General features: G+C 38.5%; 1 protein-coding gene across 11 annotated transcripts in view; it reads left to right on the forward strand.

Annotated features, from left to right (window-relative positions):
- PARD3 (par-3 family cell polarity regulator) overlaps window positions 1–22,731 on the forward strand; it is a 581,703-nt gene that overhangs the window by 302,399 nt on the left and 256,573 nt on the right. For all 11 annotated transcript variants that reach the window (XM_010859873.1, XM_010859878.1, XM_010859876.1 and 8 more), the window contains exons 6-7: window positions 19,561–19,652; window positions 21,880–21,963. In XM_010859873.1, the coding sequence (XP_010858175.1) occupies window positions 19,561–19,652; window positions 21,880–21,963 (176 nt within the window). The remainder of the gene's footprint in view (window positions 1–19,560; window positions 19,653–21,879; window positions 21,964–22,731) is intronic.

The following is a 22,731-nucleotide window of genomic DNA, read 5'->3' on the forward strand; positions in this document are numbered from 1 at the left end:
CTTTCACTTTCATCAAGAGGCTCTTTTAGTTCCTCTTCACTTTCTGCCATAAGGGTGGTGTCATCTGCATATCTGAGGTTATTGGGATTTCTCCTGGAAATCTTGATTCCAGCTTGTGCTTCTTCTAGCCCAGTGTTTTTCATGATGCACTCTGCATATAAGTTAAATAAGCAGGGTGACAATATACAGCCTTGATGTACTCCTTTTCCTATTTGGAACCAGTCTATTGTTCCATGTCCAGTTCTAACTGTTGCTTCCTGACCTGCATACAGATTTTTCAAGAGGCAGGTCAGGTAGTCTGGTATTCCCATGTCTTTCAGAATTTTCCACAGTTTATTGTGATTCACACAGTCAAAGGCTTTGGCATAGTCAATAAAACAGAAATAGATATTTTTCTGGAACTCTCTTGCTTTTTCAGTGATCCAGCAGATGTTGGCAATTTGATCTCTGGTTCCTCTGCCTTTTCTAAAACCAGCTTGAATATCTGGAAGTTCACAGTTCACGTATTGCTGAAACCTGGGTTGGAGAATTTTGAGCATTACTTTGCTAGCGAGTGAGATGAATGCAATTTTTCAGTAGTTTGAGCATTCTTTGGCATTGCCTTTCTTAGGGATTGTAGTGAAAATTGAGTGAAAACTGACCTTTTCCAGTCCTGTGGCCACTGGTGAGTTTTCCACATTTACTGACATATTGAGTGCAGCACTTTCATAGCATCATCTTTCAGGATTTGAAATAGCTCAGCTGGAATTCCATCACCTCCACTAGCTTTCTTTGTAGTAATGATTCCTAAGGCCCACTTGACTTCACATTCCACAATGTCTGGCTCTAGGTGAGTGATCACACCATCGTGATTATCTGGGTTGTGAAGATCTTTTTGTATAGTTCTTTTTTATACAGTAAACACTAGTAAATTAAAGATTTCTAATCAGATTAATTTTCTGAAGAACTGTAATCATGGATATTTAAATGGACCGTGAATTTATTTGCTCTCATTTTATGAAACACTAGATTAAGTCTGATGGAATAACAGTCACTTCCTATTTCCATCAGGAATGTGGACAGTGTCCAAAATAAAGAATAGATAATCACCAACCATGATTACTTTACTGTCTTGAAGAGTTTCATTATAAACTGCTAAAAATTTACGTTTTAAATATCAAAAATTATCACCCACCATCTAGCATGTAGAATTGTGGTTTTTTGGGAATTAGTACATTTAAATCTTTGAAAGTATACAATTATGAAATGAATTTATTTTATAGGCTTAAGAACAGCCTTTATAAATATACTTTTAGTAAACAGAAATTGGATTTATTCTTTAAAATTTTATTTTAGACTTGCCTAACTACTTTCCAACCACATTCTCTGAAGCCAAACCTTATCCTTCTAGTTTGGTCATTGGTCATTTCCCTCTATGAAAACTTTTATAAAATCACATTATAATCTTTTAAAACAAGGGTATTTTTAGTTGTAATGTATGGGAAAGCACCTGTGAAATCTTTGACTAAATGTCTAATTTTTTGTAACTTAAGGTTAACTTTTCTCTCTTCTACTTTCATTTTTTTTTTTGAGGGAGATAGTTTAAAATATCAGCAAAGGCGAACAGAAGTACATGCATTTGGTACTTGAAAACCATTATGATGTATACTCTTGCCATTTTCTTAGAAAATTTTCTCCAAATTAAAACTAAACCTAGCCAATTGCACTCCATTTTCTATTTTCGAAAACAATTTATTATCCTCAAGTCACCTTCTGGTTTTGAAAATAAAACATATATGAGATAGATAACAAATGTTTGCAATTAGTGAATTTAGGTGAAGAGTCTGTTGAGTGTATTTATTCAATTTTCTGTAGGTTGGACATCCCCCCCCCCCGCCACGCCCACGCCCCCACCCTCCCAAATCTGGGGGGAAATCAAGTTGCCTGTAATCCAAATTTTTTGCCTTTTCTTTAAAACAACAGTTAACTCATTCCTATCTGAATGTGGTCACTGTGGCTCAGGAAGTAAAAAGTATTTCAGCCTTAGCTTAAGACCTTGATGTAAGAAATATTGGGCCACAGAACTCAGGTTCCATTTCATCTGCAGCCTCCTCTGTTTATAAGTTCCCTGTCCTCACTGTCCTCAACAATGGATGAGGATGTGGATGTTGGCAGACTGGGTCAGGCCGTGTTTTCATTTTCATGGTGCACTTAGTTTTTTACTTTTTTTTTTTTTTTTTGAGGACTTTATTGGATTTGTTACAATATGCTGTTTTCTTTCTTTCTTTTTAAAAATGTTTTGTGTTTTTGGCTGCAAGGCATGTGGGATCTGAGCTCCTCAATAAGGGATCAGACCCACACTCCCTGAACTGGAAGGGAAGTCTTAACCACTGGACCAGGGAAGTCCGTAGGTTGTCACTTTATCAATCCAGAGTGGTCCAGGCCTGGCCTCACAAGTAGGACCCTGGAGTCAGCAGCTGAGTTGGATGGTGTGAGTTTGTAAAGATGCCCCTGAGGTCCTCTGACCTGGCTCAGTAGGGGTGATTGTGGGTGTTCCTTCCTTCCCTGCCTGTAGGGTCTCTTTGCAGTTCACCTTGTGGCGCTGGGAACGTGTGTTTGGGCCCTGTACAGGTCACCTGCCCTGCTCTGTAGGAGCTTGCCTTTGAGTCTGGTAGATTACCATGTGGACTGACGGCTGTATAACAAAGGACGGGTTACTTAATTACTCTGAGCTGCAATTCTCTGTTTGTAGAACAGAAACAACATATGTATAGGGTCTGGCACATTTGTAGAGATGTTTAATATTATCACAACTCTCAATAAAGTGTTTTCTCTCTTCCTACCCATCTTTATCCTCTGAAGGAAGTACTCTATATATAAAGTTCTTTTCAATGTTTCTCTAAAATTTCTATAAAATAAAATAAAAATATCTATAAGAAAACATAAGTGTTTTGTTCAAAATGTGTGCACTTAAGAGGTATAATTATTAAGCACTGAAAGCTGATGCTGGGAAGGATTGGTGGCAGGAGGAGAAGGGAACAACAGAGGATGAGATGGCTGGATGGCATCACCGACTCAATGGACATGAGTTTGGGTGAACTCCCGGAGTTGGTGATGGAAAGGGAGGCCTGGCGTGCTGCGATTCATGGGGTCACAAAGAGTCGGACACGACTGAGCAACTGAACTGAACTGAAATCAATGTTATGCTCAAGGCCACGACCTTTTAGTTGCTTTGCTGAAGGGAAGAATTGGGGGGAATTATAACGTGTTTTACACCCCAAGTCAGACCCTCCAAGGCGATACCTTTCTCTAGGCTCACTTAGGTGCCACAGAGGTACCAGATGTACTTCGGTGTCTAATCTCTAACTGATTTTTAGGACATTAAATTACCATTTCAGATAAGAATTACACTTTGCTGTCAGAGTGGTGGTGGTAGTTGTTAGAAATTCATTGGCTTATTGTCCACATGGTTCCCTACTTAAGAATGTTCAGTTCGCATTCATCAGAAACTTATTTCGAATTTTGAATTTGGATCTAGTCATGTACCGTCGCATTCTCTCTTGTGATGCTGGGTGGTGGCAGTGATTCACAACTCCCAGTCAGTGTGTGATCAGGAGGGTAAACAATCAGTGCACCAACAAACATCTGTTCTTCCCTTTCAATACAGTGTTCAATAAATTACATGAGATAGCCAACACTTTATTATAAAATAGGCTTTGTGTTAGATAATTTTGCCTAACTCTCTGCTAATGTGTTTGGAGCACATGTAAATCAGGCTTGGCTGATGTTGAAGCTGAAACTCCAATACTTTGGCCACCTGATGTGAAGAGCTGACTCATTTGAAAAGACCCTGATGCTGGGAAAGATTGAGGGCAGGAGGGGAAGGGTACAACAGAGGATGAGATGGTTCAATGGCATCACCGACTCGATAGACATGGGTTTGGGTGGACTCCGGGAGTTGATGATGGACAGGGAGGCCTGGCGTGCAAAGTGTTGGACACAACTGAGTGACTGAACTGAACTGAACTGAAGCTGTGATAGTCAGTAGGTTAGGAGTATTAGATGCATTTTGGACTTAACAATATTTTTGACTTCCTGTGGGTTTGTTGGGACCTAACTCTGTCATAGGAGGTCTATAATTCATCCGTTAGTTGGTTCAAATGATAAACATCTGATAGATGAATAGCCCTGTTAGGATATAAAACTAAGCAGTATTCTGGCCACGTATGATTAACTGTCAAAAATGATACTGGTATTTTTATATTATTAATATCTGTTATTAATCTGCTAAGAGCTCTTTTTTTTTTCACTCATCCCAGTCCCACCTGGGTAATCATAGATGGCTCCTACCCAAAGGTCATATGTCTTCCACACTGTTCAGTGACATGATATTGGTGGTTTGCAGTCTGCCATGGGGGGAGTATTTGTATTGGCAAACATTACAAATAAGGTCTTTTTCCTGTTTAACAATTTTTTTTCTTTTTTTTTTTTTTTTGGAGAGCCAACTCTAGCACACTCCTAGTTATGTCACACCTTCACGGCATTTTCTAATTTTTTGGTTATCCCTCCAGGTCTCTGCTTTGAGAGCCCGTCATTGTATTGAATTTTTCTCTAACCTGAGTGATCAGACTTCTATTTAGCCCAAATGAGCTTCTGTGTTTCAGTGTCTGCCTGCACCTTCTCCGCTGGAGCCCCCCAAAGAGCTGTGCTTAGGATGGTTCAGGTCCATCTCCTTGTGCTTTCTCAGTGACCTTGCTGTGAGTCTCCTCAGGATCTGACCTGAGGAGAGTGAAAGTCGCTCAGTCACATCCGATTCTTTGCAACCCCGTGGCCTATACAGTCCATGGAATTCTCCAGGCCACAATACTGGAGTGGGTAGCCTTTCCCTCCTCCAGGGGATCTTCGCAACCCAGGTCTCCTGTATTGAGGGTGGATTCTTCACCAGCTGAGCCACAAGGGAAGCCCAAGGATACTGGAGTGCGTAGCCTACCCCTTCTCTGGTGGATCTTTCTGACCTAGGAATCAAACTGGGGTCTCCTGCATTGTTGGTGGATTCTTTACCAACTGAGCTATCAGGGAAGCACATGAGGATATGATGTGAAACTAACCCTTTCACACTTGCAGTCCTATCAGAAAAGCCAGGCAGGGTGCAAGTATTCTTTGGGGTGTCATGGATTAAGTGCCTTGAGAAGACACCTGCTCCTTAGACGTGTGCAGGACAGTATATGTGTTGCTATTTTTAACATACATTTGTACCTTGATGGTATCTCTTTAGACTGTTAGAAGTAAGTTCTGTGATTGCAGGTCTCTGACTTCCTCAAGCATGTTTGACTCAACTATATAACTTTCATAGCTTCACTAGTAATAGTGTCTTTTTAATGATTCTTTTAAGAAGTTGGAATTTTATTAGTATCTGATTGCTATCCTCAAGAATATGTGCAGGCACAAAAACCACCTGCAGTTCTATTTTGACCAAGAATTCTCATGTGGAGATGATTTTCAAAATGATGGAGAATAGAGACAAAGGCCAGTGTGCCCTGAGGAGGCTGGGTTTCACATTTAATGCCCAAGGGAGAGAGGAAAGGCACTTCAGGAAGAAGGGATCTGGCCACTAGGGCTCACAGAGAGGCAAGAATCAGGATGAAAGGGCTGTGAGACTTATTTTAGAAATTGCGGAATGACATTCAGGGTTTTGAATAGGAAATAGTATTTGGTATTCTAGATTTAAAGCTAATCTGGGCTGACTCTACAGGGAAAGTGTGAAAGGTTTCTGAAGGTTTCCCTTGTATTGTCTCCATCTGAAGATACTGCAGGTTGTTCACAAGGGTGAAATAAGTCCTTGCTCTGGGTTGTGATGCTGAAGATAGCTGCTGAGCTTTTTAAAAATACATGGATTGTCTAATACCTTAAATTTTATTTCAGTTTGTTATCAGTTACGAAGTCTGTTTTCTACTGAATCACAGTTCAGTTCAGTTCAGTCGCTAAGTTGTGTCTGACTCTTTGTGACCCTGTGAATCACAGCACACCAGGCCCCCCTGTCCATCACCAACTCCAGGAGTTCACCCAAACTCACGTGCATCGAGTCGGTGATGCCATCCAGGCATCTCATCCTCTGTTGTCCCCTTCTCCTCCTACCCCCAATCCCTCCCAGCATCAGAGTCTTTTCCAATGAGTCAACTTTTCACATGAGGTGGCCAAAGTATTGGAGTTTCAGCCTCAGCATCAGTCCTTTCAATGAACACTCAGGACTGGTCTCCTTTAAGATGGACTGGTTGGATCTCCTTGCAGTCCAAGGGACTCTCAAGAGTCTTCTCCAACACCACAGTTCAAAAGCATCAATTCTTTAGCTCTCAGCTTTCTTCACAGTCCAACTCTCACATCCATACATGACCAAGCAGCAGACAACTTGATCTTCTTTTATCTCAACATTCAGGAGTAAATATTTCAAGAGTCAAACAGTTTCTATCCCCATGAATGACCTAAAATCTTAAGTATTTCAAGACTTTTATTTTTGTAACTGAAAGTCACCAGGTATCTGTTACATTTTCTGTTAATATTTTAATTTGTGCTATCACTGCTGCAATCATTTTATACTGAAAATTGTATAAAATGAGCCTCTTGCTCTGAAGACCTCTCTTTCTAGTAAATATTGATAAGACAGTCTTTGATACAAAATGAGCTCAAGTTTTTTAGGCCATGTGCAAATCACAAATTCTGGTTTTAATTATATCTCAAGGGAACAACCTGAGGAAACCAAAAGAACTGACATAATTGGATCAAATTGTGTAATCAAAAGCAAATGATGTGGTTATTAATCCTAATGAAATGATTTCCCAGCATTTAATTCATTTCTCTGATTCCAGAAATTTTAGTGATAAGTGTGTTGAAAGGGATTCTGAGCAGGTACTCTTCCTAAATAGTCCTTTTCTCCAGACTGTTTTTGGTTGAAATATTTCTGAAGTTTAAACCTTAGAACAGAGAGTCTATTCTATATATGAAGTCACATGCTATACATGAAGTTTTAGTCCTATTTTATTTATGTAGAAGGCAGTATTCCAAGCATTTTATGTTAACTTATCCTCATAGATTAAAAGTGAAAGTGAAAGTGAAAGTGAAGTCATGTCCTACTCTTTGCAACCCCATGCTGCTGCTGCTAAATTGCTTCAGTCGTGTCCATCTCTGTGCGACCCCGTAGACGGCAGCCTACCAGGCTCCTCCATCCTTGAGATTCTCCGGGCAAGAACGCTGGAGTGGGTTGCCAATGCTTTCTCCATTGCGACCCCATAGACTGTAGCTTACCAGGCTCCTCTGTCCATGGGATTTTCCAGGCAGTAGTACTGGAGTGGATTGCCATTTCCTTCTCCAGGGGATCTTCCCAACCCAGGGCTCGAACCCGGGTCTCCCGCATTGTAGAGAGATGCTTTACCATCTGAACCACCAGATTATCAGTAGATAGTATTATATTATTCTTGTCAGTTTATAAAATGAGTAAACTAAATCAGAGAAGTGACATCATTTGTCAAAACCATTTTGCATGGAGATTCCGTTTTTAACCACAAGGCCAATGTGCTCAGCTGGTAGCTCAGCTGGTAAAGAATCCACCTGCAATGCAGGAGACCCTAGTTTGATTCCTGGGTCAAGAAGATCCTCTGGAGAAGGGAAGGCTCCCCACCCCAGTATTCTGGCCTAGAGAATTCCATGGACTGTATAGTCCATGGGGTTGCAAAAAATTGGACACGACTGAGTGACTTTTACTTTCACTAAGGTTCCAAAACAACTGTAACATGTTTATTAGTTTAAATTAACGTATTTGTTTAACATCTTAATTTTTGTTTGGTATTTGCGTCACATTTCAGCATTAGGGCAATGCAACAATGCACCGCTAATTAGCTTTATCAATGTTAACCTCTGCATTTATTATAAACTTTTGATCCATGATCTAAAATTGAGCATTCAGACTAGTCATCATGGCCATGTGCCTTGTTTTAAACACATAATAGGTTTTGTTTTGTTTGAGAATACAATCTCTTGATCCCCAGGAAAGCTACCAACTAGCTTTTGCGTCACTGACTTTAACTAGGAAATTGAGGAATTTTTGGTTTTGGAAAGCTACTTTCTCTAAGCCATTTCAAGTAAGTTAATGAGTGTGTTTCTTATGTGAATTAAAAGACTTCATTGGAAAGTAATAAAGTACAAGCTCTAATAGATGTTTACACCAGTGGATTTTGTTATGGGACCCATGTGTTGTTCTTTACTTGTTTCTTAACAATTTAAAATAATGAGGTGTAGAACTTTGAGGACTACAAACATTTTTTAATAAGCCCTTCAAAATTAATAATTGTGAAATATATATTTATCATCAAGGAAAAAGGGTTAAATAAACATATGTTAGTCCCCATTGGAAGCAACGTGAGGTTTTTATGGACCACAAAGCTCAGTGATGGACTTGCCTTGTAGGGACTCTTCTTCACTCTGTACTCTTTTTTCAATTTTTTTTAATTGAAATTTCTTCTAATTTATTTGTATGGCATCTTACCAATCTTCCTTTTTTAAACTTTTCTACCATTCAGATTCTACACCAAAATGATTAAGAAAAAAACAACAACTCTCTGCTGGAACTGATTCAGTACGATATACATTCAGCATCAATGCCCAGTTCCATCTTATTACTTACCTATAATGTTCTAATTTTCGTTCTAGATCCTTAATTTTTTGTAGAGTCACTTTTCAAAGGAGTTATAAAGTAGCGATATCACATAATAAAAGCAATTTATGAAGGTTTTGTAACATTTTTAAAAAATAAAAATACCCTTTATTCCTAAAAGATTTATGCTCATTGTAAAAGTACTTAATGTTATAAAGACACAGTAAAAATCACTGCCATCCAGATGTGATAACTGGTAAGATTTCCTGATGTTCATTGTTTATATGTATGTGTGTGTGCTGTTTGCTCAGTCGGGTCTGACTTTTTGTGACCCCATGGACTATATAAGCCCACAGGCTCATCTGTCCATGGAATTTTCCAGGCAAGAATATTGGAGTGGGTTGCCATTTCCTTCTCCAGGGGATCTTGCCGACCCAGGGATTAAACCTAGGTCTCCTTAATCAGCAGGTAGATTCTTTAATGCTGCACCACCTAGGAGACCATTATTTACATGTTTCTCCTAAAATGATGAGATGGTTGGATGGCATCATTGACTCAATGGACATGAGTTTGAACAAACTCCAGGAGATAGTGAAGAACAGGGAAGCCTGGCATGCTGTAGTTGATGGGGTCAGAGGGAGTCGGGCATAACTGAGCTTCTGAACAACAGCCTAAAATGAAAATTCATAGACAAAAATATTTTAACAGTAATTCTCACTCTATATGAAAGTACATTTATTATATGTTCGGAGTTTAATATATGTTACAACATGATTATTATCATATTTTCTCACAGTCCCTGGCCCTGACTTACTAGTTGGCGAGGGTCACATCCAGTACTGAATTGTGTTTGGTTCCTCTTCTCTGGGTCATAAAGAGCGAAACCAAAGAACAACAGGCCATAAGACCATTCTCAAAATCACAGGGCTGCTGCTGCAGAGAAATCTGCAATCTTTTCTAGGCCTAATTTCTTCATAATAAGAATTCCTGCCTTGTTGTGAGGATTAAATGAGAGATTGTATAGGCAGTTTGTTGTGTGTTATAGATGTTTCATAAAACTAGTTCTTTCTCTTTTTCCTAAAAATTTTGCTTTAATAGGTAGGATGTTTTGCATGTAGGGATAGCCATGAATCTATTCCAGCAAGCTCATGAGATGGAGAATGTTGTATTTCTTTAATTTGGATTAATGTATTGGATGGATCCATTGCATGTCTAGTTAAAATTTCAAGTAGAGCATTCAGTAAACTTTATTAAAGAATACTTTGCATGTCAGCAACACAGCTCTGTTATCCAAGTTACGCTGTGCTCAAAGATTTGTGAACTTACCACATGGTTAGCTCAGTTATCATTGAAAAAAGACTAGCAGAAACTTAATTCACAAAAAAGATCCCATCTGTTTTGTTTACTGAAATATATTTAAGGGTTGTATTGTTGATTAAATTGAGATTGTATTGAGGACTAGAGAAGTGTGTTCTTTAGTAATTGGCACATCAGGGTCAGTATATACTAGCAATTATCACTTTTTGTTAATTAAAATTTATAAAATTTAAAATTCGTAAGTGCCTTGCCTTTCGAAGAAGTGATTTGTCCTTATTGTAGCAAGAAATATTTGTTTAGACTTTTTCTTTCTTACTGATTTAAGTAAAAGTTTATTTAAACTGAAGAGCCTTTTAGTGAATGGAAAGATTGATGATGAATGGAAAAGCCCTGATGCTGGAAAGATTGATGGCAGGAGGAGAAGAGATGGTTGGATGGCATCATCAACTCAATGGACATGAGTTGGAGCAAACTCGAGGAGTTATTGAAGGACAGGAAAGCCTGGTGTGCTACAGTCCATGGGGTTGCAAAGAGTCTGACACGACTGAGCAACTGAACAACAACAAGTTTCTACTTTAACAAATTGATGATTAATTTTGAAATCATTTTTAAGCCAAGGAGAAATTGATTTTTTGAAAGAAAATAGTTATAAATTGTTTTTTAAATATAAATCTAGATATTTACTTACTCATGTATTACACTTATTTCACCCTGAAGATAAAGCATTTTAAAATGTCACCTCTGTAAGGATTAAATGTTAGAACAGCAAAATTGGTCAGATCAGAAAATCAGTACGTTTCTACAATCTGTAAATTAGAGTATTTTTTTGGGGAATGTTCAAAAGAATCCAGTGGGTATTAGTCTGATAAGGAAGCCACACTTGAACCAGATTGATTACGCCGGTTAAAGTCACCTATTGGATACACTTAGCCCTTGGTGTGTGGTAGGGAATCTGAGCAGTGAGAGCTACTTCCTGCAAAAGAAATGACTTCCATATTGTTGAAGTGGTGATAGTGGTCAAGTCTTGGGATAAATATGTTAGGAGTCAGGCAGGTGGGATGCTGGAGTTAGTTACTGAACCCAGTGATACTTAGTAAGGCTTCCTGTGTGTGTCTTGGAGCACAGGAATCGTGGAGGAAGATTCCTGCATATGACTGGATGTCAGACTAAGTATGCCCGATAGGATTCCTCCACCCCCAGAAACTCTAATAATCTATAAGAAGCAAGCTTAGATTTTGAAACTTAATTTCAGGATTCCACTGTGCATGTAACAGGTGCAAAGATACATACTATTTGTTGTTCTCTGTGGTTAGATAGCTTCATAAATCAGCACCATCTGTTCTTCTTCTAAAAGACTCTTCTCTTGCCTTGGGTTGTGTGGAGTCATGTTGTGTATGTTTCAAGACAGGAAATGTTTCATTTCTGTGGGAAATGGAAATTTCATGGACTGTGTTCAGGACTGTGTTTGCCATTCCATTTGATCAGTATTAATTTGAGATGAGGGTGTTAGGCATCCTGTTGAGGGTGGGCAACTCACGTATAATATTCAACATCACAGGTACTGAATTATTCTTCATTTAATCCAAAGTTATTTGACATTGAACTCTGGAGTTCTGTGGAGCAAGTTTATATTAAGGTGAACTGTACTGTCTTTAAAGGTATAAGAGCTATTATTTTCCCTCTATAATATAAGAAGACAGTTTTATTTTTAAAATTCTTGCTTAGTATCTAGTACTGTCTTTTCTAATTCTTTTTTTAATAGTGCTTTTACTCTAGTAGAATACAATGATCTTCAAATAAAATTATATTACACATTTCCTGATTTTATTTCTTTGGAAGTTTGCTTATAGGTTTATCATTTTCAACAGTGAAATCCCCTCCCCCACCAAATGTTTTCAATTGTTTTCCACATATGATGGAAAATTATTTTTCCCTGGGGATTAGGCTAATTAATCAAATAGTGGCAACCTTAACACAAAAGCCTTCTGGAATCCAATTTGTGATACTCAGGGGACTTGGAAACAGATTCCCCTCAGAATTTATTTTCCACCAAATGTGATCCCCCAAAGTGGTTTAATTCATACTGTCAACATTTAAGTAAATACTTTCTCTGGAAGCTACTATGGTTCACTAAGAGTTAATGTATCTCTCATTAAATTTGGAAAATTTTGGAATTCCAAAACTCCAAAAAGGTGAAAAAGATCATTTAGTTGAGCATTTGTGTAGCAGTGTAATTGAACTGGTTAAATTATTTTACATGAAAAATAATAATAACAACATTTGAGGAAGAATATTATAAATTTGTTGAGCAGGATATCATCAGAACTTTCTTTTCCTTTCTTGCTTCCTAAACATAAAAATCAGATTGGTATGATGGAAATTTAAGTAAGCAAGTATAACTTAAGTTTTTAAAAAACATTTAGACAGTAAGTAAATTATTTCTTGAAATTGTAGGCTTTTCTTTAAAGTAATAGCTATTCAAAATATTTATATCCTCAGAACTCAAGAGTATGAATGCAGAGATGCAGGTGATTGCTTTCTGGGTAAATTTTTATTGTGTTCCATAAAACAGACAATTTTCCTTGTTTTGTAAACAAACCGATTACAAAGTTTATCCTCTTGTATGAATGATGGAAGCAGGATTCAAATTTTAAGTGTTCTAACTACCAATTCTGTACTATTTTGCAATAGTATCCACTTTTGTTAATGATATCATTAACAAAAATCTGTGAATATAGAGAAAATATTTAGTGCCCAAGAAGGAAAAAATACAACTAGATAATTTTTGAAATTAAAAAGATAATTAAGGATTTAGCCTAATTTCATTTTTTTCCCTCTCCTCTTACTACTTGACTCTTCGATCTTAAAAACATTGCTTAGATCAGTATTATATTACAGATAAAGGGTTAACAAAAATTATTTCCCCCTCTGCACGAGAGTATAAACTTTGGTGAGGGTTTTGGTTTGGTTTTGTTCCCTGTTCCTGGAAACCTGATAAAGTTTTCTGTGAACAGTCTTTGTATGGTAATTAAATTATTCTGATTGGTAAATTGTATGTGGACTGGAAAAACTGTAAGTATCTGACAAGCAGCTGTCCCTTTGGTGATGTCATGGGACATACTGGCTTCTCTGAGGCAGAAGTCTCCTGAGCCAGGGTAGCACTTTGCATCCAGCCCCTGTAAGTGTCTTCCTGTGCAACTGAACAGTCATCTGGGGGACCCACAGGAGAAGGTCGTGGGCATCTTCCAGGAAGGCACCTGCCAGGGACACGAGCACGATACTGCCTTCCTGGCACGTTGGGTTTCCTATCTTTTATTGTTTGAAGTAAACCTGGTGCCAGATTTAAATGAAAATTAAATACAGCGTACTGGAAGGCATTTAATGAAAAAACTAGCACTCTGTGTTCCCCCAGCCCCTCTCACTAGAGGCAGCAACGCCCAATCTATGCAGATGTTGGTTGGTTCTGGTATTTACTTCCATGTTTCTGAATAAAGTATTTATGTTGTTGCTTTGTGGTTACTAGCTATTGACATCTTTTGATTTGTCATTATGGAAGATGGGGTTTCCCTTTAATGCCACTTTTACCTTCCCAATTCCCCTCCTCTAAGTCTTGTTACGTGAAAACCCCAAGTGGAATCAATACCCAGTGTCACGTTATATGGCGGTGTGAGGGCTGCTCGCGGCTTAGCCGAGTGGGTTCTCTGATTACGTTTCTTTCCTACACATTTCCCTTCGCTGTTCTTGGAGCTAATTGCTCTGGCATTTTGACAATTTGGTTTGTTTTCTCTGTCTATATCTTTAATCTGTGTCCTGCCCCGTCATTCTCTATCAGGTCTCTGGAAATATCTCCCAAATATTAAAAAATATCAGAGTAATTATTATTATGATTTTTCTCATGGAGACGGACTTCCCAGACCTCTGTGTCCTGCTGCTCTAATCTTCTCTGGACTGTCACCATATTCTGGGTTTACCTTGGGTTCTGTCCATTGTCTCATTGAGTTTTCTGGGTTTTACTGGAAGGCATCCAAAAATAATTTTATAGGAAAGGGACCAGGGGAAGTAAAGACTTTACTTGTCTAATTGTTTGTTTGTTTGTTTGACTTTTCACACTTGATTTTTGTTTTTGTTTGGTTGAGTATATTGTTCTATGTTGAAAAATATGTTTTTCCTTTGATATAGAGGGTTTAACTCTTTCATGTAGTCGAATTTAATGTTTACTATTCAAAAGACATTCTTATCATAGAGCATGTTCCCAGTATACTTTGCTAGTGATCATACAAATGCTGTGTGTGTGTGTGCTCAGTCGCTTCAGTCGTGTCCGACTCCTTGCAGGCCCATGGACCATAGCCCGCCAGGCTCCTCTGTCCATAGAATTCTCCAGGCAAGAACACTGGAGTGGGTTGCCATGCCCTCCCCCAGGGGCCTACAGATGCTACCACTTGGCAATGCTCAGATTAAATTCTGTTATTGGGAGATAATTTTCCATGGTTCTTTTGTATTTCTGTACGTCTTGAGAATGAAGACCTTTGTGCTGCACTCTGCTTTCAACGATATGTGTACAGCAAACAACCTTGGAAGACAGACATGGTGTCTCCCTCCAAAGCAGTGAGCAGGCATGCAGACTGTTTGTGTAAAGGGCTCCAGTTCCCTGGGCTCAGTTTCTCCTGAGTAGACCAGTGTCCCCTGGCCCTCTTCATATCACCTTTGAGAATTTTAGCTTAGGAGTCAGTACACAAATGGATGATAGTCTGGCTAATGCCACTGCTGTAATGAACTGTCCTTTGTCTGTGAACCAAGGTGTCCTCTGTGACACGCATGAAGCTATGTGCAGGCTAACTTAGAGCTTTCAAGCAGGATGAAGTCATAGCCCCATCACAGGTCTTCAAATCTGTTTCCTCTGAAAATTTCCTCAACTAGCAACCCATGGGGTTTTCTTTTTCCTGCCATTTATTGGATTGTAGAATATTCATTGGAAGGACTGTTGTTGAAGCTGAAGCTCTAATACTTTGGCCACCTGATGTGAAGAGCCAAGTCATTAGAAAAGACCCCGATGCTGGGAAAGATTGAAGGCAACAGGAGAATGGGGTAGCAGAGGATGAGATGGTTAGAGAGCATCACTGACTCAATGGGCAAAAATTTGAGCAAACTCCAGGAGATAGTAGAGGACAGAGGAGCCTGGCTTGCTAATGGTCCACGGGGTGACAAAGAGTCGAACACGACTTAGTGGATGAACAACAACAACAATGCAGCATTTAGTCGTTTATACTTTTTGATATGTTTTCTCATTCTGAAACCCTTTTATGATGAAAGTACTTTGTATACAGCAAAGTGCAAGAAATTATGGGTTTTATGCAACTTTCTAAAATGCACATGATACATTCTGTATTTAATTGAGTGGGTAATATGTTTAATATTAAATTTTACTGCAAGGCATAAAGTATGAAAGGGTGAATATATACTCTTAAAATATCTTATAGTTGTGTAACATTACCCTAAAAGAATTACTGAGGTATGTTTTATATGTCATGTATTCATTGTTTCTCTTTTCAATAACAGCTAACATTTATTGTCCATTACCATGTGTCAGGTACTATGTTATGATTTGTGACGTGGGTTATCTTACTTATTCCTCTCAGTAATCTTAAGAAGAATTAGATGGTTTTGTTGTTCCTAGTTTACAGAAAAAGCAATAGAAATACAGAAGGGATATATAACTTGTTTAAGGATGTAAAATTGGCAGATGGCACACTCACTTTTCACATCCAGGTCTGTTTAATTTTTGAAACTGAGCTCTCAATCCCTATTCTCTACTGTAAAATAGACGGGATAGGACAAAAAGTACATTGACTCGCCTGAACATTTTTCTTCACACTGTGTAGTTTAAATTAATACTCTAGGCCTTCCATCTTGATTGACATAGTTCATAACTGAGCTTCATTTACTATGGTTACAGTTGAATTCAGTGTATAACTCCTGTTAAAAGTGACTGTGTTCAGCCCCTCTTAAAAGTACAAAACAACAAAATACAGCAGTATAGGAGTTGATGGGTACACATTCAGAAACTGTAGTTCCCACAGCAATTGCAGCCCAGCCTCAGGGTAGTGAATTTTGCAAAATAACTGAACACCATATGCAGTGACATGAAATAATATTCTCCATACTCTTGGGGCCCTGATAATGGCCACTGTGGGAACAGTGAATGTGTCAGTTATCAGTTGCTATTTCATCACTGTAGTTTGGGGCATTTCATTTATGTGGCTGTCTCCCAGTGCCGCATAGGTGTTTCTGCCAGTTGTATGTTGTGGTGGTGTTTTAGCAGGGCTTAAATTATTAATGAATCCTGAAACTAAATGTCTTTAACCCATAAACTATTTGTATGTTTTCCACCTGATTTAGATACTGCTGTGTTTCTCTCCTCTCTATCCCAACCCCCAATGGAAAAGCTTAATTTTGGGAGTTTGTTGTTTACATTGTAAGTGTGACTCTTAGGCAGGTTCAAGATGCTGGTTCACCTTTAAAATGTATTATGCAATGGTGCTTAAAAGAGATAAATGACTAAGAAGGACATAGCAGGGCCCCTCAAAGCACAGGACCATCAGTCTTCAAGTAGCTTGGCTTCACGCAGTGCTCCACCATTGAGGATGCATGGGGTCTATGTAAACTCATAGAAGAACTCGGCACATCCAGCTTATTTTGCTGGATTCTCAGAGGAAATGTCAATTGGGCATTACCAGCTACCTTGCCTTCATATTGCCTTAGTGACTTGAAATAAATTTGATGCTCTATCTTGAACTTAGAGCCATTGCTTATCATTTTGTTGATTGATGTCTCTGTTAATGGCTTTTACATTTATACTATGAGTTAAAAATATACAATTTTTCTGTAATGGTAGACTCTCATTAGGTGGTTTAATAAGTTCATATATAAGCTCACTGTTATCAAGTATATATAGTAGAAAAAGATAAACCTAACAAATTATGGGTATGTAAATTATACACGTAAACTTCCAAGATGTAAATTAAATAAATTTTATTGAGTTGTATTTGGAAGCATGTTACCCCAGAGATTCCTGAGGATGATTTTGTTTTCATTAGCAAATACTTGCATACTACCTGCTGGGTATAAGAGCCAAAGTAAAGCCCACGTGAGCCACTGTGTTTGGAGATTCTGAGTCTTTTCTAAGTATTCTAATTTGGATAATAAAACCATTGATGTCATCAGACATGTTTATCCTTATTCAGATGATCCTGCAAAGCCAGCATCACTGTTAGTGAAGTGCTTAGTGAAAAGACAGTGGACAAGATGACAAAGAGAGGTGTATTCTTGGGTGACATTTCATTTACTTTTATGAACCATCACATTTATTCCACATGTACTTTTTGAAGCACTGGCATATTTACTCAATTTCTACAATATATGTTGGAATATAATTTTTTTTTTTTTTTACAAACTAAAATACTCTGCCTTTCTGAAAGGAAGAGTGCAACGCTGGGAGTTGATTAGCTTACTCTTTGTTCCTTTTCGTGCACCTGGTCGTTTGTAACAGAAGTAAACAGAAGTCGTTCTTCATGGCTAAGATCTTACTGCCTTTACCTCTAAATGATCAGTCAGTGGGCTTAGGATAACCTTATGTGACATTTCACAGGATGGAGTGTTTAAGTCTAGGGTTGTACTAACTTCATGTTCATTTTGACAACCTATGTTAATAGGAACTAGGGAACTGACAATTGGACTGAAGATTTTGCTAATCTTTAAGATTTATAATGGTCTCAACTGTTTGGATTACTAAAATGTTAAATATCTGTCCCCAGTGTAATGTACATTTATTTGTATAACATTGTAGTATATTCAGAGCAGTAGTATGCATGCATGCATGTATGCTTAGTCGCTCAGTCATGTCCAACTCTTTGGCAACCCTTTGGACTGTAGCCTGCCAGGCTTCTCTGTCCATGGAATTTTTCAGGCAAGAATACTGGAATGGATTGCCATTTCCTCCTCCAGAGGATCTTCCTGACCCAGAGATCGAATCTGTGTCTCCTGCATTGCAAGCAGATTCCTTACCCACTGAGCCATCAGGGACACCCAGTATATAATATCAATAACCTCAGATATGTAGACAGAGAAGGCAATGGCACCCCACTTCAGTACTCTTGCCTGGAAAATCCCCTGGACGGAGGAGCCTGGTAGGCTGCAGTCCACGGGGTCACTAAGAGTCGGGCACGACTGAGTGACTTCACTTTCACTTTTCACTTTCATGCATTGGAGAAGGAAATGGCAACCCACTCCAGTGCTCTTGCCTGGAGAATCCCAGGGACGGGGAAGCCTAGTAGGCTGCTGTCTATGGGGTCACACAGAGTTGGACACGACTGAAGCGACTTAGCAGCAGCAGCAACAGATTTGCACATGATACCACGTGAATGGCAGAAAGTGAAGAGGAATTAAAGAGCCTCTTGATGAAGGTGAAAGAGGAGAGAGGAAAAGCTGGCTTAAAACTCAACATTCAAAAAACAAAGATCATGGGATCTGGTCCCATCACTTCATGACAAATAGATGAGGAAAAAATGGAAACAGTGATAGACTTTATTTTCTTGGGCTCCAAAAATCACTGGGGACAATGACTGCAGCCATAAAATTAAAAGACGCTTGCTCCTTGGGAAAAAAAGCTATGACAAACCTAGACAGTGTATTAAAAAGCAGGGACATCACTTTGCCGACAAAGGTCCATATAGTCAAAGGTACGGTTTTTCCAGTAGTCATATACAGGTGTCAGAGAAGTCTGTTGTGAGGTTTCAAACTTTCCCAGCAGTATGAGAACTTCTTTGGTATAGCTGTTCTCCAGTTTGTGACTCACCCGCCTGGCGGCTCTATTGTGTAGCTAATGATCACCTCCTTCAAGAGGACTTAATGCCACATGCTGCGACTCTCAGGACTGCTGTTGTTAGAGCCTCTGTCTCTGCAGCAGGCCACTGCTGACTCATGCCTCTGCAGGAGACCCTCAAACACTCAAAGGCAGGTCTCCGCAGTCTCTCGTGGGAGTCACTGCTCCTTCCCTTGGTCTTGGTGCACACAGGTTCTGTTTGTGCCCTCCAGCTGTCTCTGGCAGGTATGAGGTTTGAGTTTAAATGTGATTGGGTCCCTCTTACCATCTTATTGCAGCTTCTCCTTTGCCCTTGCTTGTGGGGTATCTTTTTTCGGTGGGTTCCGACATTCTCCTGTCGGTAGTTGTTCAGTAGCTAGTTACAATTTTGGTATTCTCACAGGAGAAGATGAGCGCATGTCCTTCTGCTCCGCCATCTTGGGTTTGATTTTTACATATTAAATATACCAAAAGGTGAAGTAAAAATGATAAGAAGTTAACATAGGTATAAGTCCTAATGTTTTTTTCCTTATTGCAGAGGCATCTTGTTCACCCCCTGAGATATACTAACTCGGGAGACTTACTGCTTTAAAATGCAACTTTTCACATGTTCAAACCCATGTTATCATTAAAGGTCATCCTCACTAGATGAGAGACGTAGTTAATGTGATCATAGTGCCTGTTAGATTCCAGTTTTATCCAGTTTCTTTTCATGCACTTTCTAAGAGTAAACCTGACCCAGGGTGTGCTTCTCTTTGTTTAGGATGAGGATGTCGCAGAGGAAGACAGCAGTCGTGTGGAACCCGTGGGCCACGCCGACACTGGTGTGGAGAACATCCCCAACTTCTCTCTGGAGTAAGTTACTGACAGTCTCAGCTAAGTTTGTAACATCCGTGTAGCTTCACTGATGGCAGCGAATATTCTGAAAGCGTATGGCATGCGGAATGTCTGTGCTTATTTAAAACATGCTTTGCACTGGTTTGTTTTCCAAGGAGCATCTTTCATCTACTGAGTTAATGGTATAATGTAAGAACGATAGCATGGAAATTCACACGTACCTGCTCTGAGTCTCATGCCTTGGCAAGTACTATTAAATGATAGTCTAAAGCAGTGTTTGATTGAAGACTTTTGGCACGTTCATGGCGCTGTCAACTGTGTTCAGGTTGCTTTTGTATGTCAGCGTTTTGTTTGTTCTTCAACTTTGCCAAGTTAAAAAAGATATTGTAGACATACTTTACTTGAAAAACTAGTTGGATCAGGTAAGCATTAGTCATTTTAGTATATGTTTTGTATTGATTTGAAGAAATAGTATCTCTCAAGATATTTGATGGGGACCTTGTAAGAGGTTAGGGACCTTGAACATGTTTTAAGTATAAAAGGTCAAAGAAAAGCTTTCATATATTGTCACAACTTTGCAATTATCTTAAATAACGTCAGGTTTGAATGGAAGATGTTTTTAAGACTTCGTCTGAGTTACCTTAGAGCAGTCATTCTAAATTTTTTCTTTGACTTTGGGTAAAAGTTGGAGTGGAGATATTAATAATTAGACTCTTAATTTTGTCTTTTCTTGGTTTTCCAAGAAAGGGTTATAAGAATTTTCTTAGTGAAATTGAACAGGCTCCCGAATCAGATTATGTTTGTATATTCAGCACCCAGTGCTCTCTAAATAATTACATTTAAGAAATACTTGTACTGTTGTAGTTCTTTTGAGAAAGACTATGAAATAAATAAATGTATTAAAAATACCATACTATCCTTAGTTGACAAACAGACATTAAATAGATGTTCAAATGCTATTAATGATATCTGAAATAGGATTTTAGGACATTCTATGAAAACATCAAAAAATTAAATATCCATGTAAATAGTATTACTTTAGTAAATATTTTGCAATATGACAAAATTTTAATTTAGCTAATTAGAATATTAACTAATGTCCTAAGTAGTGTATATGATTAAATCTGTATACATATTTTCAATTTTGATTTGTTTGATATTCCTATCTTTAATTTTCTTGAGTCTTTGTATTACATAACCAGGGCACTTACAGTACATAGGATTACCTCAGGTTTTTATTTAAGGCATACAGTTGAAGTATTGGCATTTTCCAGTGCATAAGAACTGTCCTGGGATCCTGATCAAGTCCATTGGTAGTTACTTATGTTTGTCCAGGTTTCCTTAAACTAGATACCTAATATCTAGTTGAAATAGTATTTCCAAATATTGATCATTGGATCAGTACTGTTTAGATTTCTGTGCCATGCTCATACCCACAGAAATATCTACAAAGAAAGTGAAATCTCACTGAAATGGTTTAGAAAATTTACATTCTCCTGATTACACCAATTTGCAGTAAATTTGGGCTTATGATATTAATATTGAAGTACTGTACTTATGTAGTAGAAATCTACAAATGAAGTCGTGTAACTTCATATAAATAGCGTAAAGACTTTAGAGTTCAATCACAAACGCTCTTAAGGTAATTGTTTGATTTTTCATGGGTGTCCAGTGGGGTTGTGTCACCTGCACGTGGACTGAGCTTACAGCAGGTAGGATATTAGGAGTAAGGGTGGTGGCATCCTATGTGGACGGCTACCTGCAGCGGCAGAGCTGTGCCCTTACTGGACTATTGGAAGGATCAATGAGGTGACCTGTGCAGGAGCGCTTTGTAAATTATAAAGTGCTGTGCAATGGAAACCTCTTTAGCCCATTAGTCTTCGTAATCCTTGATTAGATATTAGGATGGGAAACTTTCAGTGCAAGTCTAGAGATCTGATTACAAAATGTGGACTTGGACTATACAGAAGAGCAATGTCCTGGGTGATTTTTAATGTAGTTATTTCTGATGATTGCTCCCCTCCCATGCCATCAGACTAGCGTGCAGGTATGTAGTGTTGAATGTGCTTTCATCACCATGCTTCTCTCCAGAATGTGAATGTATACGAGTGTGTGCCCCTTGGAATTTTCGTTTTGTCCTCTTTTGTTGTTTACTGTGTGTCTGTGCCGTTGCAGTTTTGTGTTTGGTTTGATTTGGTTTGTGACAGTACATGTTCATGCTCCCTCATTCATCATTGTCTCACAGTGATATGGTAAAGCTCGTACAAGTCCCCAACGATGGAGGGCCTCTGGGAATCCATGTAGTGCCTTTCAGTGCTCGAGGAGGCAGGTAACGTATCTTGCAGGTTTTTAATTGAATCATAATGTACAGTGTTTTATCTTCATTTATGCTCAGATGTAGAGTAGTGTTGAGTTAGTGTATGCTTAAAAGAAGCCTTTTCATTTGGGGGCCACTGTGCCTTCCTTCACACATATGCATCATAATCACAAAAGCACTTAGGCTGATGAAGAAATGGGCATTTAAATTATTCTAATAATTTTATTGTTCATCACATCCATGCAAACATTTTACTACGCTGCAAATTGATGATAGCCTTTATTGCCAGAACTCCAGCTGAATGTGCAAAGGTAAGGAAGTTCTTCAGGCATTTTTCTGGAAAACATGTGTCCAGTATAAGTTATCTGGATAACATAGAAAATGATTCATTGAAAATTTGTTTATATGTTTGTTTAGTTCTTTAATTATATGTGATTTTTATAATTGTGTTCCTAAAATTTTTAAGTTAGAGAAGCTGTAGATTTATTTCCTCCCATGTGATCTGTCTCCTGTTCTATCTGCCCACACAAATGGCAGTTTTGCACTGTTTGTTAGTATGACTTCATTACTTCATAAAACATGTATCCTTAAAATTGTCAAATGTTACATGAGTTTCTTTTACCCTACAGCTTGTTTTCAATGACAGAATTATTGTTTGTTTTATATATATTCAAATACTAAGAACTGATTTTGCAGCTAATCACATCAACTAATCAAATGTTTGATGAGTCTTTCATCATCCGTGAAATACTGCCTCCTCCTAGGGCTTAGGGAGAGGCA

The sequence above is a fragment of the Bison bison genome, unplaced genomic scaffold (genome assembly GCF_000754665.1).
Source record: "Bison bison bison isolate TAMUID 2011002044 unplaced genomic scaffold, Bison_UMD1.0 scf7180017864461, whole genome shotgun sequence".
In the NCBI taxonomy this organism is placed as follows: domain Eukaryota; kingdom Metazoa; phylum Chordata; class Mammalia; order Artiodactyla; family Bovidae; genus Bison; species Bison bison.